This window comes from Orcinus orca, chromosome 6, assembly GCF_937001465.1.
Source record: "Orcinus orca chromosome 6, mOrcOrc1.1, whole genome shotgun sequence".
Taxonomy (NCBI): Eukaryota; Metazoa; Chordata; class Mammalia; order Artiodactyla; family Delphinidae; genus Orcinus; species Orcinus orca.
The window spans coordinates 99,864,063-99,880,915 of record NC_064564.1 but is presented as its reverse complement, the minus strand read 5'-3'; the positions used below and the strand labels follow the sequence as shown (position 1 = coordinate 99,880,915).

The 16,853-nt window shown below is 48.2% G+C and overlaps 1 protein-coding gene across 7 annotated transcripts in view; it reads right to left on the bottom strand.

The window, feature by feature from the left end:
• The window catches only part of SNX30 (sorting nexin family member 30), a 121,748-nt gene extending 105,269 nt beyond the window's left edge, over window positions 1-16,479 (bottom strand). For all 7 annotated transcript variants that reach the window (XR_007477860.1, XR_007477861.1, XR_004483045.2 and 4 more), the window contains exon 1: window positions 16,053-16,479. Coding sequence is in view for 3 of the 7 variants with exons in the window: in XM_004269329.4 (XP_004269377.1) it covers window positions 16,053-16,208 (156 nt within the window). In the remaining 4 variants the exon portion in view is untranslated. The remainder of the gene's footprint in view (window positions 1-16,052) is intronic.
• Between the last annotated feature and the right edge of the window lie 374 nt (window positions 16,480-16,853).

The window sequence follows — 16,853 nt, the reverse complement described above, 5'->3', positions numbered from 1 at the left end:
GTTAGGGGTTAGTCAACTTTTTCCTTTTTAATCTATATCAACTTTTACTAACCAAATTAGGGAGCGAGGAGGAGGGCTCTTTCTCTCTAATTTGGTCAGTCTCCAAGGAAGGAAGACTACATTCTCAAAGGGTCAGAAAATTACCCTTTTGAGAGGCAATGGTGCATCCTTCCAAGGCTAGTGTACACATTCACACCTGTACTCTTACACACACACACACACTTACAAATGATAGCAAACTATACATGGCTTGTACTTTTTCTACTTACTATATCTTGCCATTATTTCATATCAGTATATATAGGGGCTGCCATATATATATTTTTTTTTTTGCGGTACGTGGGCCTCTCACTGTTGTGGCCTCTCCCGTTGCGGAGCACAGGCTCCGGATACGCAGGCTCAGCGGCCATGGCTCATGGGCCCAGCCGCTGCGCGGCACGTGGAATCTTCCCGGACTGGGGCACGAACCCGTGTCCCCTGCATCGGCAGGCGGACTCTCAAGCACTGCGCCACCAGGGAAGCCCTGCCATATTCTTTTTAATACTACATTTTTTAAATGACCCTAGTTATAAAACTAGCTCCCCACTGATAGATATTTAGGCTCCTTATCTTTTGCCATTAAAACTAATATTGCAACAAATACTCCTGTACATGTCATTTAGCTCATGTCCATTTACTGACTCAGCAAATATTTGGGTACCCACCCCATCCTAGGCTTTGTTCGTACACTGACATTACAGCAATAAGCAATCAGATAGAGCCCCTGCCCTCAAGGAGTTTATAGCACAGTGTAGGAGATATACATGTCTGATGGCGCATTCCCCCTGAGTGAATCAGAAAATTCTTCTAAGGCAACTGATCTCAACCTTGGCTGCATGTTAGAATCACCTGGAAAAGCCTTTTTACAAAATACTGCTCCCTGGGCCATCCTAGCTTCATTATATCCAAATTTCTTGAGGTGGGCCCTAGGCATCAGCATCCTCTAATAGGTCCTCAGATGATGTGAGTACTTAGCTAAACTCAATAACCTTGTTCTAAAACAGTGCTTCTCTATTTTTAATGCGCGTACAATGACTTAGGGAGCACGTCAAAATGCATATTCTGATTCAGTAGGTCTAGAATTAGGCCTGAGATTCTGTATTTCCAACAAGCTCCCAGGTGATGCTAATGCCACTGGTCCATGGACCACACCTTGAATAGCAAAGGTCTATGGCAATAGCAGGGGGCAGCTGGAAAGGCACACAGAGGACAAAAGCTCAGCAAAGGTGGGCAAGCAAGAATTCACATGACGTGCCAGGCAGCTCATGAGTAAAATCCTTTGGCAGGGACATAACTTCCTAGGAGAGGATCATAGAGGTAAATAGGTACCTGATCACAGAAGGCCAGACTAAGGACTCAGATCACTCCTGTGTAAGCAATGGAAAGGTCTCCAAAGGGAAGGTCTTGCCGCAGGTCTCCAAAGAGGGGAATGACACATACAATATTTTAGGAAGGTGAATTCTGGCTACAGTGTTCAGAATAAAATAGTTTGGGGAGGAGGGACCTGACTGACTCAAAGCAGGAAAGCCAGTTAGATAATCATACATCTTGACTAGGATATTCACAATGACAATGGAAATGAAGACAGGCATTAAAGGACAGTGATGTTTATATACAAAAGTGGGATATTTAAAAGGGGAGGTGAAGAAAGGCATGGTTTTTAAATACTCTCACCATGGAGTGATTATAAGGTGCTAAAAACAAGAATCACAGAAAGACTTGGAAAGATGGGTTTAAAGCTAGAAATCCTAAGCCCTGCTGCAGTAGTGAAGTCCATCCAGAGATGGTACATAAGGAACTAGCAAAGGCCAGGAACCATGGCTGGGTGGGCTCACAGTTAGAGCTCAGGAAAAAAAAAAAAAAAAAAAAGAGGAGGGTCCAGAGAAGCAAGGGCAGACCAGGGGAGGGTCAAGAGAGGAGAGAACCAATTCATTCAGTGAATGAAGCATCTGCTATGTGCCAGGCACTGGGCTGGGGAATATAGCAGTGAACAGAGTAAGACCCTGAGAAAAAAGACAGGGAAAAAAGCATTGAGGGAAGTTGGTTAATGATGTCAGTCAAGGAAAATGAGCACTGAACCAAAGGTCTGGAAACCTGGGTCCTAACCTCAGCTCTAGCTGGGTTACCCTGATTTGATAAATCACTTCTCTCCCTGGGCCACAGTTTCCTCCATCGTAAAAAGAGGGTCTTGGAGGCAGTGACCACCAAGCCCTCTGCAGCTCTAAAGGCCTGGGATGCTACAGCAGAAGAACAGCCGCTGCAGTTCTCCGTGAGCCGTGAGTGGTAGAGGCAGGACCTGGCCCATGGGGCTCGATGCTGAGGCAAGAGGAGGCAGATGGCAAGGCAGATGGAAGCGGTGCACAAAGACCGCTCATCCAAGGAGCCTGGCAGTGACGGGAGAGTGAGCAGGCAGAAGGCAGCAAGCCTTGGGAAACTTCTCTCACAAGGGAGACTGGTTACAGTGAGGAGTAAGAGGCTGAAAAAAACAAACTGAGATGAGGGAAGAAACAGCCTAAGATACAGAAGGGGCTGGTTTCATTTCCCTTGGGCTGAAACTGTGCTTTGCATAAGAAATGCAACCTACAGTGTCTAATGCATGTAAGCACTGGAAAGAGTGGGAAGCAGGTTTGGAAAAGGATGCCAATTTGTAGCAGTGGTGGTGGTGAAGAGAGTGGGCTCTAAAGCTGAACAAACCCAAGTTCAAATCCCAGCCCCACTCTCATCTAGCTCTGTGACCTTGAACACGTTACTTCACCTTTCAAAGCCTACATGTCCCCAGCTGTCAAAGGGGAAGGAGACAGTAACTTGGGGAGTGCTTCAAGATGATGCAGTACAGCTCCCAACCAAAGGAAGTGCTCCCCAAAGGTTCACAAGGATCTTGTGAACACACGTTACTATTATCTCTGGGTAAAGGTGAGGATAACTGAGGGGACATATGCTGGACACCCTCGATGGGGAAGAAATCAGAAGAAAAGGAAAAGAGAAGAGAAGCAACAGTTAGGGAAATGACAACAGTCCCAAGCGTATGTTAAACATGAAAGGCTGGGCATACAGGAGACCGTGTTAAGATGCTAGAATGTTGACAGGGGATGGAGTGTTCCAGGCAAGCCACAGTCAACCCAGACTGGAGAAGCAAGCCTTGGGGACCCCAACTCACTACAACACACCCTCAGGATGGTAGCAGTCCTGACCCAGAACACCAAGATGGGTAGGAGGTGATTTTAACAGGACCTGGAAACCAGTACCTCCAAAGGATATACTCAGGGCCAGCTTCACAAGGATCCTATACTCAGAAGGGTTCCATACTGGGTTTAATGCTCTGCTGTCACTATCATGAAATTCTTAATAATTTTTTTTAACAGGGGGATAAGAATTTTAACTTTGCACTGGGTCCCACAAATTACATGGCCAATCTTGGATTCAAATTCAAATTCTCACTCATATCCCAACATTGACCATTGTTACCTATAACAGGTAACCCAAGACCTCCTTCCAACGTGCTTCACTCAAAAATGTCTTTAACGCTAATAAATCACTCTGATTACCCCCCTGGCATTCTGCACATACCCTTGTCATCATGTTAAACAGCAATGACTCACTTGTATTTCTTTGTCTCCCTTCCTTGGGTAGCTAAAAGGTAAGGCCATCTGTTCATCTGTGTATCTCCTGAGCATGGCACAGAGAGGCTCATATAAATGTTTGAGAAATGAAAAAAAAAAGTCCAAGTGTCCTTCACAATTGCTGATGCAAGTCATGAAATAAACAAGATGTACTGGACCGGACAGTGCAGAAAATGCCTGCTATATCACATTTTTGCAGCACAGATGCTGATGCAGCAAGATGATAGTAAGCCCAGTTCCTGAGAACATACCTCTGCTCGAATTAAATAGCCCAAAAGAAGGTCTAGCTTTCCATTTTTGCAATAAAACAACTACTCCACAACCATTTTTATTCTAATTACAGTAAGACATCTTTCGCCTGGCATGTCTGAGACCTGACCTGTCCCAGGCTAATGTTATTTCCAAAATGTAGATATCTTAACTCCCAAGGAACATGATGCCTCACACAGCACATAGTACAGAGAAGTCACTCAAACACATGTACAAAATTCATGTTAGCACTTCAAGTATTAACACGGTTTATCGATTCTAGTTAGAAATTAGATTTAAAAGTATATACACCCTCAAAGGGTAAAGAACAGTCTTTTCAGCAAGTAATACTGGGAAAATTGGATATCCACACACAAAAGAATGAAATTGGACCCTCATCTTACACCATATTCAAAAATTAACTCAAAATGGATTAAAGACCTAAACCTAAGACCCAAAACTATAAAACTTCTAGAAGAAAGCATAGGGCGAAAAGCTTCATGACACTGGACTTGGCAGTGATTTCTTGGATATGACACTAAAAACACAGGCAACGAAAGCAAAAACAGACAAATGGGACTATATCAAACTTAAAAACTTTTGTGCAAAGGACACAATCAAGAGAGTTAAAAGGTAAACTATGGAATGGGACAAAACATTTGCAAATCATATATCTGATAAGGGGTTAATATCCAGAATATAAAAAGAACTCCTACAACTCAACAATAAAAAAATCAAATAATCTGATTTTAAAATGAGCAAAGGACTTGAACAGACATTTCTCCAAAGACGGTACACAAATAGCCAACAAGCACATGAAAAGATGCTCAGCATCCCTAATCATCAGAGAAACACAAATCAAAACCACAACGAGATACAACCTCATACCCATTAGGATGGCCACTATCAAAAGAACAGAAAATAGCAAGCGTTGGTGAGGAGGCAGAGGAATCGGAATCCTTGGGCGCTGTTGATGCGACTGTAAAATGGTGCAGTCACTATAGAAAACAGTATGGAAGTTCCTCAAAAATTTAAAAACAGAATTACCATATGGTCCAGTTTTTATATATAAACATTTGGGTTTATATGTCCAAAAAAACTGAAAACAGGATCTCGGAGAGATATTTGCACATCCATGTCCACTGCAGCATTAGTCACAATAGCCAAGAGGTAGAAGCAACCTAAATGTCCATCAATAGATAACTGATTAAAAAAAAAATGGTATATACATAAAACGGAATACTTTTCAGTTTTAAAAGAGGATATCCTGGGGGGCTTCCCTGGTGGCGCAGTGGTTGAGAATCTGTCTGCCAATGCAGGGGACATGGGTTCAGTCCCAGGTCCAGGAAGATCCCACGTGCTGCAGAGCAACAAAGCCCACGCACCACAACTACTGAGCCTGCACTTGAGAGCCCATGAGCCACAACTATTGAAGCCTGTGCGTCTGGAGCCTGTGCTCTGCAACAAGAGAGGCCGCGACAGTGAGAGGCCCACACACCGCGATGAAGAGTGGCCCCCGCTCACCACAACTAGAGAAAGCCCACGTGCAGCAACGAAAACCCAACACAGCCAAAAATAAATAAATTAATTTAAAAAAATTAGGCTAAGTGCAAGGAGCCAGACACAAAAGGCCACATATTCTATGATCCCATTTTTATGAAATACCCAGAATAGGCAAATTCATAGAGAGCAAAAGCAGATTAGTGACCGCCAGGGGCTGAGAGTGGGGAAAATGGAGCGTCTGCTACTGAGTGTCAAGTGTCTTCTGGGGCTGACAAAAGCCCTCTGGAATTACATAATGGCGGCAGTCGTACAATCTTGTGAATATACTAAAAATCACTACATTGTATGTTTTTAAAAGGTGGATTTTATGGTATGTGCGTATGGTATTGCTTATAGTGTGAGTAAGATTCCTACTGTTTGCAAACAAGACTCCTGACCAGTACACCCCTGAATCCAGGAGGTCAAAGCCCCTGTGAAACTGCCTCCCCTCACCCTCCACACCTGCAAACTGACACTGCCAAGCTTTGGCACAGGCTGGGTCTTCTGCTCTGGTTACTCCTCCTGCCTTGTCCATTTGGGAAATATCTACTTTTTCACTCTCCGGCTCAAATATCATCTCCTTTGGAAAAGCCACCACCCCCCTGAGCACAGTCACTCCTTGCCCCACTCCCTACATGTTATTTCCATAATAACCGTGCAGATGTCATGGGTGTCCACCTATCCCCTCTCACTGGCCAGTTCAGTGCCCACTGGCCCGACTTCCACGCCAGCACCCGCACTTCTTGGCCCGACTGCTCCCCTGGCTGCTCAAGCACTTTCCACCCATGGGGCAGGCTGGAAAGTGCTTGGGAATTAATGCCCAAACACCCCATCCATGGGGCGCTCAACCAAGGACTGACAAGGGCTGCTGTTTGAAGACCCCAGGTCGCTCACTGGGGTGGGGATGACCGAGGTACGTGTTCTGTACAGGCTCCCAGAGGTCCCAGTTATTGCTTCTAAGGCAATAACAACACCTAGCATTTTCATGGTACTTACTGTGTGCCAGACACTATTCTAAACACTCATTTAAGGGACTTCCCTGGTGGTCCAGGGGCTAAGACTCCGTGCTCCCAATGCAGGGGGCCCAGGTTCAATCCCTGGTCAAGGAACTAGATCCCGCATGCCGCAACTGAAAGATCCCACATGTGGCAATGAAGATCCCATGTGCCACAACTAAGACCCGGCACAGCCAAATCAATAAATAAACATTAAAAAAAACAACAAAAAAAACCCCACTCATTTAATCTTCAGAACACCACTGCGAAATAATCCAAAATTTAACTAGGGAGACACTGAGGCATTACCAGGTTAAGAAACTTACCCAAGGCCTCAGAACTAGTAAATATATCTAGCATTTTTCAGATTCTATTGCAACAATCTGGATATACGTCTCTCTTCTGCACCGGACAATGACCCTCTCAAGAGAGTACTTTTTTTTATCTTTCTCAACTTCCCCAGCATCCAGCACAGAGCCAGGCATGCAGCAGACATTCAAGAGATTCAAGTTTTGGAAAGTGCCTGCACTCTGCCGCCCAAACATGCCGTGTGCTTTTCTCGCCTCTGTGCCTTTTCTCAAACAGGACCCCTGAAACACCTTTTCTGCATGTACCTCTTGCCCTTGTCTCCTCCTACCCCCAACACACACACACACACACACACACACACACACGACAATAATTCCTGATCCCTGCTCTGTGGCAGCCAAAATGAGGAATTCTGCTGGGCAAGGCAAACAGGAGAGAGCATATGATCCCCTCTAGAATCTAGTAAACAAACCCAATTGCTCATACATGAACTACTGCACCTTTGCCAAGCTGTTATTTATGTACTTATTTTGAGAGACTTTCATCTGCCTTCTTCCCGGTAACCTCCACTAACCCCCAACTCTTCCCTGTCCTAAAGACCTTCCCTCAACCCTGCTTTTTCCCCAAGCTACCACCCTTCTCACTACAAACTGCTACGACCTCTCGCCTTACATCTGATTGCTAATATTCACTTTGTTTAAATTCTGACCTCAACCTCTACATCTTCCACTCCCATCTCTCTTTGGATCTGCTGGGGTCACACGTTTATATAATACAGAAGAGCTCCCAGGAGGCAGCATGTGTGCTAACTCTTGAAGTCTGAGTGGGCTTTCAACGGCAGTGTTCAGACGAACTTTGACCCAGCTCCTGACTTTACGCTGCATTCTAGTCATCTTTACACTTGCTCACACTTGCTTCCCAATCTGTGTTCCCCCTCTCAGTGAGGGCACCAGTCGGCACCAGTCTCCTAGACTAGAAAACCAGTCATCCCCACTGTACCAAAACTAGTCACCTTTACATTTTCTGTTCTTTGTTCTTCCAGGCGACAACTTCAACCTAAACCAAACCGACACATTTCTAACTTACCTCTTTCACTGCCAGTCTCTTCCCGTCCCAAGCACTGATCACACATTCCCCTGCTCAAAAACCCTCTACGGCTGGCTCCTGCCTAAAGAATAAAAGCTAACCTCCACATCAGAGCATTCGGAGCAGTCACAGCCTCCTCCTGCTGTGTCCTCCCACCTCCTCTCTCACTAATCCCCACCTCTGGACTCTCCAAACCCACTCCCAACACATGACCCGACCCAGGGCAACCCCAGCAGGCACAAGTCTTTTCCATCTCAGGAGCTTTGCTCAAGCTGCTCCCCTGGCCCATGACGCCTTCCCCACCCGGCACCTGAAAGCCTCCTCAAACTTCAAGGACCTGGTGAAAACACACCTCTGCCACCAAAGCTGATCTGCAGATAATACACTCTGAGAGTGGGGCTGACCAATAGGAACTAAGCACCCTCCTCTTAACCATCCCAAAGTAAAACTTGATTTTCACTTAACATTTTAAGGTCGATGTATTGGTCTTTTTTTTTTTTTTTAAGTTTCAAGTGACAAATCAAATCAAATTGAATAGTATAAACAAAAGGGCATTCATGACCTCCTGTAACCAGGATGCCCGCTGAGCAGCAGTGCCAGCTTCAGGCACAGCTGGCACAGGTGGATCCGGGACTCAAGGGATCTTCAGGGCCTGTCGCCCTCTTTTTCTACAGCTCCACATTCCTCTCTGGCTTCATTCTTAAGCAGGCACTCTCCACATCACAAGAAACAAAGGCTCACAATCTAACAAAAAGAGAGATTCTTTCCCCCAGCAGCCATCTGAGCAAATCTCTTTTTGGCTATTTGACTCTGCTAGGGTCACATGTCCACCAAGGAAGCTATTTGGGCCAACGGATGATACAGGTGAAAGACCAAAAGCAGGAGGAGGAGAGAAGCCAGGGTGCTTCTCCCCTACCCCAACCCCTCCTCTCTGGTTCAGATAGCATCCCTGGCCTTAGCTGCTTCCTCTCCAGGGCTCCCTCCGCCTGAGGTCCCTGCTCTTGTTGAGCAGCCCTGCCATGGTCTAGTTCCCACAGAAGCTCCTGGATTCTTCTAATCTCACCTCCTCCCATTGACCCCCCCCAGCCCTGAGGGTGACTGCAGTTTCCTGCTATCGCTACTCTCTGGGTTACCTCCCTGTCCTCTGCTTGACTTCACATGTTTCCCAGCACCTATGTAGCTAATTCCCTGTATTAAGTCTCTCAGTTTGAAAAACCTACAGTGGTTTTTATCTCCTGACCAGACCACAAATGATACTGAAATTGACAAAGAATGGCAACAATGTACAAAGAAAATGTGGAGAGGTCAGTATCAGGGAATAACCACCACCTTCTCACTGTTATTAAAGGCTCACTATGCATCAGGCACTACTCTAAGTATGAACGCAATGGATCTTCAATGTCAACCCTGTGATGCAGGTACTTCTGTTATCCCCTTTTCACAGAGGAGGAAACTGAGGCTCAGAGAGGTTAAATAATTTACTGTCACAAAGACTGTAAGCAGTGGAGCTGGGATTAAAATCCAGACGACCTGGCTCCAGAGTGCACGCTCTAAAACACAAATCCCAGCGAGGAGAGTTTCAAGCAGTGGGTTACTCAACAGGATCAAGTGCTACCTAGCAAGAGGTCAGGGAAGACAAGGATGTGAAGTGTCTACTGGATTTAGCAATAAGGAAGTCACGAGGGACCTTGAGTAGTAAAGCCAGAAACCAGACAGCAGTAGGCTGAGAAGTAAGCCAGAGGTTAGGAAGTAGAGACAAGAGGCGCAAACCTTTCTTTCAAAAGGTGAAGAAGAGTCAGAAAATAGGGCATGAGATGGAGGAGAAGGAAGCATCACAACAGTTTTCTTTACTTGGTTTGTTTTAGAAATGAGAGCACCTTGCGCATGTTGAAACATTAATGGGAATGCAGAAACAGACCCACAGACACAGAAAACAAACTTATGGTTAGCAAAGGGGAAAGGGGCAGGGGGAGGGATAAGTTAGGTTGGGATCGAAATACACACTAGTATATATATAAAGTAGATAACCAACAAGGACCTACTGTATAGCACAGGTGACTATACTCAGTATTCTGTAATAACTTACAAGGGAAAAGAATCTGAAATATTTATATATATCATATATATACATCAGGTGTACAGCAAAGTGGTTCAGTTTTATACTGATGTATATATATAACTGAATCACTTTGCTGTACACCTGAAACTAATACATTGTTTATCAACTATACTTCAATTTAAAAATTAAAAAAAAAAATTTGATGGGAATGAGCCAGTTGATAGTCTGAAGACACAGGAGTGACAGCAGGGTGTCTAAGAGGCCAGAGGGGGCAGGCCACATGCTCCAGGATCAGCCTTAGCAAACGGGGGCAAAGAATGGGCGGCCACAGATTCTGATCATTTTGAGTTTGGTGAAAGTTCTTTTCCAGTGGCTTCTATCTTCTCTAAGGTAGAAAGTGAGGCCATCAGCAGAACAGGAGGGTGGGGTAGGGGCGTGGAAGGGGTGAGGAGCAGAGCAAAGCTTCAGATCAGCCACGGTACAGAGTGGGAGCCTCTGCGGAAAGGAAGGATGGCCCATGGGACCTCCCTAGCAGTCCAGTGGTTAAGACTCTGCACTTCCAACGCAGGGGGCGCGGGCAACTGGTCGGGGAACTAGGATCCCACATTAAAAAAAAAAAAGAAAGAAAGGATGGCTCAGCACCACCGAGGCCCCAACTGTGCTTGGAAGCTGTGAGGTTACACCGGCAGCAACTCTCAAGGCACCTCCACACCTGAGGTGCAGGCAAAAGACAGGAACAAATGGAATGACCCAAGCTGGATATAAAGGGAGAGCAAGGGAACTGCGTAAAGGACAGTGGCAGGAGCAACTGACAAGTTAAGCCGTGGAATCTAAAGGAGGCAGGTGAAAACAAGGGGTCAGGGAACAGGTGTAGGCAGTTCTCACTGACTGGGAGGAGGGCACCGCAAGATGAGAGCTTTGTAATGGCATTATTTCAGGGCAGGAACAGTTGTAGGTATTATAATGCAGGGATGTGGCCGGGGGAGAGGGCAAATGAACTGGAAAAAAGGGGAAGGTGACTAGATAAAAGGTCAAGAAACTGATAGTTTTAGAGATCTGGACAGAGTCCCCTGAAGTAAAGGCATGATTTGAGAAGACAGTTAGTTGGGGGGTTTCAAGATTTTAATGAACAAGAGAAACAGGGAAGTTACAAAGTGACAGCAAAGAAGGCAGTGGAAGGTCTGTAATGGACATCTGTGAAACAACAGACGCTGGTCCAACATTCATTCGTTCCTCCTCCTTCTAGGGGGAGCATCCTGACGTTGCTTTGGAAACCACCTCTTTCCTCCCCAGACACGGAGAGGGCTTCCAAAATACTGGTAAGAGTCTATGCCTTAACTTTATGTGTGTTCATTTTATTATTCTTTAAACTGTATAGATACATTTTATTAATACAGATGCATTTCTATACTTCACATATTTATATTTCACAGTTAAAACATACACACAAAAACTTCCCTTCTCCACCCTCCAAAGATAAGGACCTGGTCCAGGCCTTGGGCAGTCAGAGTTACAAAGACTGGCTTCAGCACCTGACCCAATTTAGGCCCAGGAGACACTAGCCCAGAGCTTTTGCTGGAATTATCAAGAAAGAGGTGCTCTCTTTCTGCTGGAGTTGCAAAGTTATATCCCTTCACCGGCTTGAGAACAGAGCTAACACAGAGAGGAGAAAGCAGAGTCAAGAGATGGAAAATGACAGACTCCCAGCATCATTTGAATACCTAGTTCCAGCCACTCCAGAAGCCAAAATACCTGGGGCTTTTCAACATGAGCCAATAGATTTTTTTCTTTTCTTCAGCCAGGTTGCATTTGATTTATGTGTTTTTGACGGAAAAGAAACCTAATTCAGTGGAATAGTCAAATAAAGGATTCTCAATTCAACAGCCTGTGTGATCCTTTCAACACATAAATCACACCCTCCTTCTGCTCAAGTCCCTGCAATGGCGCTCAAAGTAAAGGCCAAAGTTCCCAGAGTGGCCCCAGACTATGTGGCCCCCTTCCTCCCAGCCCTTGGCCAAGGACTCCCCATTGCTCACTCTGCCCCAACCACGCTGGCTCCTAGGGTAGTCCCCGTCACAGCGGGCAGGAGCTGCCAGGCCTCTGCTTTGGCCATTTCTTCCACCAGGACACTCCTCCAGACATCCACTCGCCAACTGCCCCACCTCCTTCAAGTCTTTGCTCAAATCTCAAGTTCTCAGTAGCGTCTAACTGAAGCTGCCTCCCTTCAGCCAGTGATCCTGAACATTCCCTTCCCCCCAACTTTTTCTTCCTTTCACAGCATTTATTACATAAAATAGTACGTACTCACTAAAATATACCCAATGAGGGCAGGGGTTTTCAACTGGTGCATTTGAGTTCCTAAAACAGTGCCTGGCTCGTAGGAGGCCCTCAAATATTTGCTGAGTGAGTAAATACAATGACATGAGCCTCAGAGGGGCAGCACTTGATCGTTAAAAGGCAGTGGAGAGGACTTCCCTGGTGGTGCAGTGGTTCAGAATCCGTCTGCCAATGCAGGGGACACGGGTTCGAGCCCTGGTCCGGGAAGATCCCACATGCCGCAGAGCAACTAAGCCCATGTGCCGCAACTACTGAGCCTGCGCTCTAGAGCCCGCGAGCCACAACTACTGAGCCCACGTGCCACAACTACTGAAGCCTATGCACCTAGAGCCCGTGCTCTGCAACAAGAGAAGCCACCGCAATGAGAAGCATGCGCACCGCAACGAAGAGTAGCCCCCGCTCGCCGCAAATGCAAATAGAGAAAGCCCGCGAACAGCAACAAAGACCCAACACGGCCAAAAAAAAAAAAAAAAAAAAAAGGCAGTGGAGAGAAAGGACACTACTGACCCGCATCTCCTAAACCTGAAATAAGTGGAGTGTAGGAGGAAAAGACACCTCCATTTTGAAGACTTCAGGGGAAGCAGTGACTTAAGGGGGCAGGAAGTAGGTGGAAGAGTTCAATGAAGAGACTGAGGATGTGGGTAGAGGTGTTAACCACAGGTGGGGCTTGAGAGGGCTTGGTGTCAGGCTTTGGGAGGTACACAGGAGTTAGAGGCTGAGTCAGGGGAGAAGCAAGCCCACAGTGGTTTGCAGATGAAAGTAAAAAAAGACAGAAAGGGCCAAGTGGTGTATTTACATTTCAGGTGGAGATGAAAGATACAGGGCTAGAAGGCCTGGGGAGTTTAGCCAGCGTCAAAAGAATTCCTAGCAACCCTTGGTAGATAGAAAAGATTCTTCCCTTCACACCATGGTTTGAATGATTTTCAATTTTGTGGATGAAGAGGCCATGACATTTGGTCTTTTCCTCCTTCCCAGAACCCCAGAGGCCACTGAGAAGCGTCCGCTGGACCAAGACGAAAGGCTTTCTTGTTCGTGGCACCTCAGCAATTCCCCTCTGCATAATACAATAACCCTGTACTATGAGCAGCCTGTCAAACCCTCAGAACTGATTTTGAATCAGGCATCCAGGATCACAACCCCAAGGTCCATTATAAAAGGCACAGGCTTCTTTTCAAAGACAGACCATAGCACTCAACGCTCCTACCTCCCCTCCGGTGAACCCCACACTTCCTGGGCAAGAGAAAGAGCAAAGGGAAGGCTTCCTTCCACTGGTCCTGACTCACCTCTGTTGCTTGGTAGCTTCTCTCTGCAGAAATTTCTCCAGAGTTACGAGAACATATGTGTATGCCAAGATTCAAGGAAAATGTTACTCCCAGTCAGAGGAAGAAATTATACTGCCCTCTAAGGAAAAGTGGCTAACTATAAATCAGGCCTTCGGGAGTCATGTCATTTTGATGCTCCTCGCAGCTCTAAGGAGACTTATTAAATATTCAATAATTAATAATAATGCCTTCAAGACCATCTCTCTCATGGAACTGTCCCTGTGAAGGAAGCCAGAAGTAATTAGACTTAGGCTCGACTTCCTGTCCACCAACTAGATCTCAGGGATACAGGGCATCTGTCCTCCCAGTACTTAGTAGCAAAATGCCCACACTTCTGCATCACGTGTCCTCCAAGAATGGATCATTAAGCAGATATTTAAAAGAGCCATCTGTAGCAGGCAGTTTCCAGGATACCTCGATGATTCCCGCTTCCTGGTATTATTCATACCTTCTTCCCAGGTTGTACCAGTGATGGCCAGTGTGACCAATAGAATACGGCAGAAATATGTCGCTTCCGAGACTAGATTACACAGGACTGTGGTTTGAGTCTTGGGATCTCTCCATCTCTTGGATCACTTGCTCTGGGGGAAAGCAGGTGCCACCTCAAGAAGCCCTATGGAGAGGAACTAAGGCCTGCCAACAGCCGAGAGAGTGAGCTTGGAAGAGGACGTACCCCCAACCCAGTCTTCAGTGACTGCAGCCCTAGTCAAAGTTTGAATGCAAGCTCATGAAAGACCTGAGTCAGAACCACCCAGATTTAAGCTGCTTGCAGATTTCTGGCCCACAGACACTATTTTCAGATGCTAAATGTTGCAGTAATTGGTTACACAGCGATATATAATTAATTCACTATCCTACACAGACCTGAGAAAAAAATTATAAGTTTAACCTCAATTCCTATCCTACATGCACATAGGACCAAGTTCTCTGTACATAAGAAAGCAAATTGGGCTTCCCTGGTGGCGCAGTGGTTGAGAGTCCGCCTGCCGATGCAGGGGACACGGGTTCGTGCCCCGGTCCGGGAAGATATCACATGCCGCGGAGCGGCTGGGCCCGTGAGCCATGGCCGCTGAGCCTGCGCGTCCGGAGCCTGTGCTCCGCAACGGGAGAGGCCACAACAGTGAGAGGCCCACGTACCGCAAAACAAAAACAAAAAAAAAGAAAGCAAATTATTCATTCAACAATTACTTATTGAGTGTCAAATATGGGCAAGGTACTTCCAAGCGACTCAAGCCTTCATATAGTCTATAATCTTCTATAAAATAAAGAGAAATACTTACAAAGACACACACACACACACACACACACACATCCAGCTGCTCAATCCATTGGTTTTATTAGCTTTTTAAAGTTTACTTGCTACTAATGCTTTGCCTCCTCCCCCCCCCAACTTGCCCCACTCTTTGCTTTCACAAACCCTCTCGGGAAGGTGCATCAATTCCCACTTCCTGGCTAATTTGACTGCTTAGTACACTCACACTCATTTTTACTGTACCACATGCCCTCCCATCTAAGGGGGAAAGAAATTTGGGTCCCCTGATTCCATTCAGTATTGGGACAAGGAGGCCTTCACTTAGTATTTTACTAAGAGGCATTCACTTAGTATTTACACCTGATCACAGGTGTGGAGAACAATTCTAATTTCTGCAATTATTGACTAAGTGGCAACAGCAGCGCTGATACAATCAGCTCAAGTCCTGATCACAGCTGAAGTGGCAACGGGGGGGGGGGAGGGAGATGCCGCCCCTAACCCCTCACTGTCTCTCAAAGCAGCAGGAGGGTCATATGCTGCTCTAAGAAAATCAGGAGCCCCCCTCTACGCAAAAAAGGTCAAAGGGCGACCTTTCTTCCCTTCAGCCACAAAACCAGCCTCTGCCAAACCTAAACAGCGTGGGAGACAGTGAGAGGTAAATGGAGCCCCAGACAGAAAACCCCAGGGCCACTCTACTCCCGCTGCCGGCTGGGGTCGGAGTCAGGTGACTCCTCAGGGCACAAAGCAAACCTAAACAAAGATCACTGCCCCCATGACAGACAGGGGTAAGAAGCCTCTGGCAGTAAGACCACGGAAAACCATTAACTCTTGCTTCTTTGCAGTCGCAGCAAACTGGAGGAGCTACAAGTGACTCGGCAGCTCAGCCTTCAGAGATGCACCTGGAGGAACCGGGACCCCATCCCAGGACACAGACTCTGAGCACTGCACGCACGCCTCCAGCCACAGCGGGCAGGCGGGACCCCTCCCCACCAGCTGTCACTGGCCTCGCGACCAGCCGGGCAAGCCCGTCCCCTCTGGCCGCTCCGCCAGAGGCTGCGACCCCGCGGGGGCAGTAGGGAGGAGACGCTTTTTCCCCAAGGCTCTGGGGCGAGGGCACGCCTGTCCCCCGGAAAGGGGCGCCAGAGTGGGCGCGGCCCGGTGCCCAGCGGGGACCAGATCCAGATCCCTCATCCCGCTCGGGAGCGAAACGAGCCTCCCAGTCCCCAGCCCCGCGCGCCCCACCTTGTCGCCGAAGCTGCGGGCCGTCAGCAGGTCTGGGCTGGGCGTGCTCTCGCCGCCCACGGCCTCCTCACTACTGGAGCCGGCCAGCGGGTGCGGCATGTCGCGCAGGGACTGGGGCCCAGTGGACGGCAGGGCCTTGGGGGGCCCGCCCGACATGGCTCGCACGGCTCGGGACGCGCCGCCGCCGCTTCCTCCTGCAGCCCGCCGCGGCGGGCTTCCCCAGAGCCCGGGCCAAGGCCCCGCTCGGCCGCAGCTCGGTCGGAGGCCCAGCACCAGCCGGGCTGGAAGCCACCGCCACCCGCCGGCTCGCGTATGCCCGCGCCGGGCTGCGCTGGGCTGGGCCGGACTGCTCTGCGCCGCTCCACTCCGCTCCACGCCGGAGCCCGCAGCGGACCCGCTCGCACCTTACCCAGGGCGCCCAGCCCGCCCCGCCACGCCGCCCAGCCCGCTCGCCGCCCCGCCCCCGCGGCCCCCGGCAGCCCACGGAGGGGGAGGGGGCGGGGAGAGCGGGGGAGGGGGAGGGGGGAGGCGGGCAGCTCCGCCCTCTCCCGCCGTCCCGCAGGAAGTGCGCCCTCGGCCCTCCACCGCTGTCCACCGAGAGTCCAAGCTCGCCTCCTGGCCCGTTGGGGGCTGCGCGCAGACCCCGGAGCTAATGTTTAACGGAAATCAGAGGTGGAAAAAGACGTTGGAGGATCCTGTTCCATTCCACCCGCGTTTACTGCTGCGCCCAGGGGCAGCCACGCTTGGGGCTGGGGGCTTTAGGACACGCACGTGCGTCGGCATCTTCTGGCCTCTGAAATA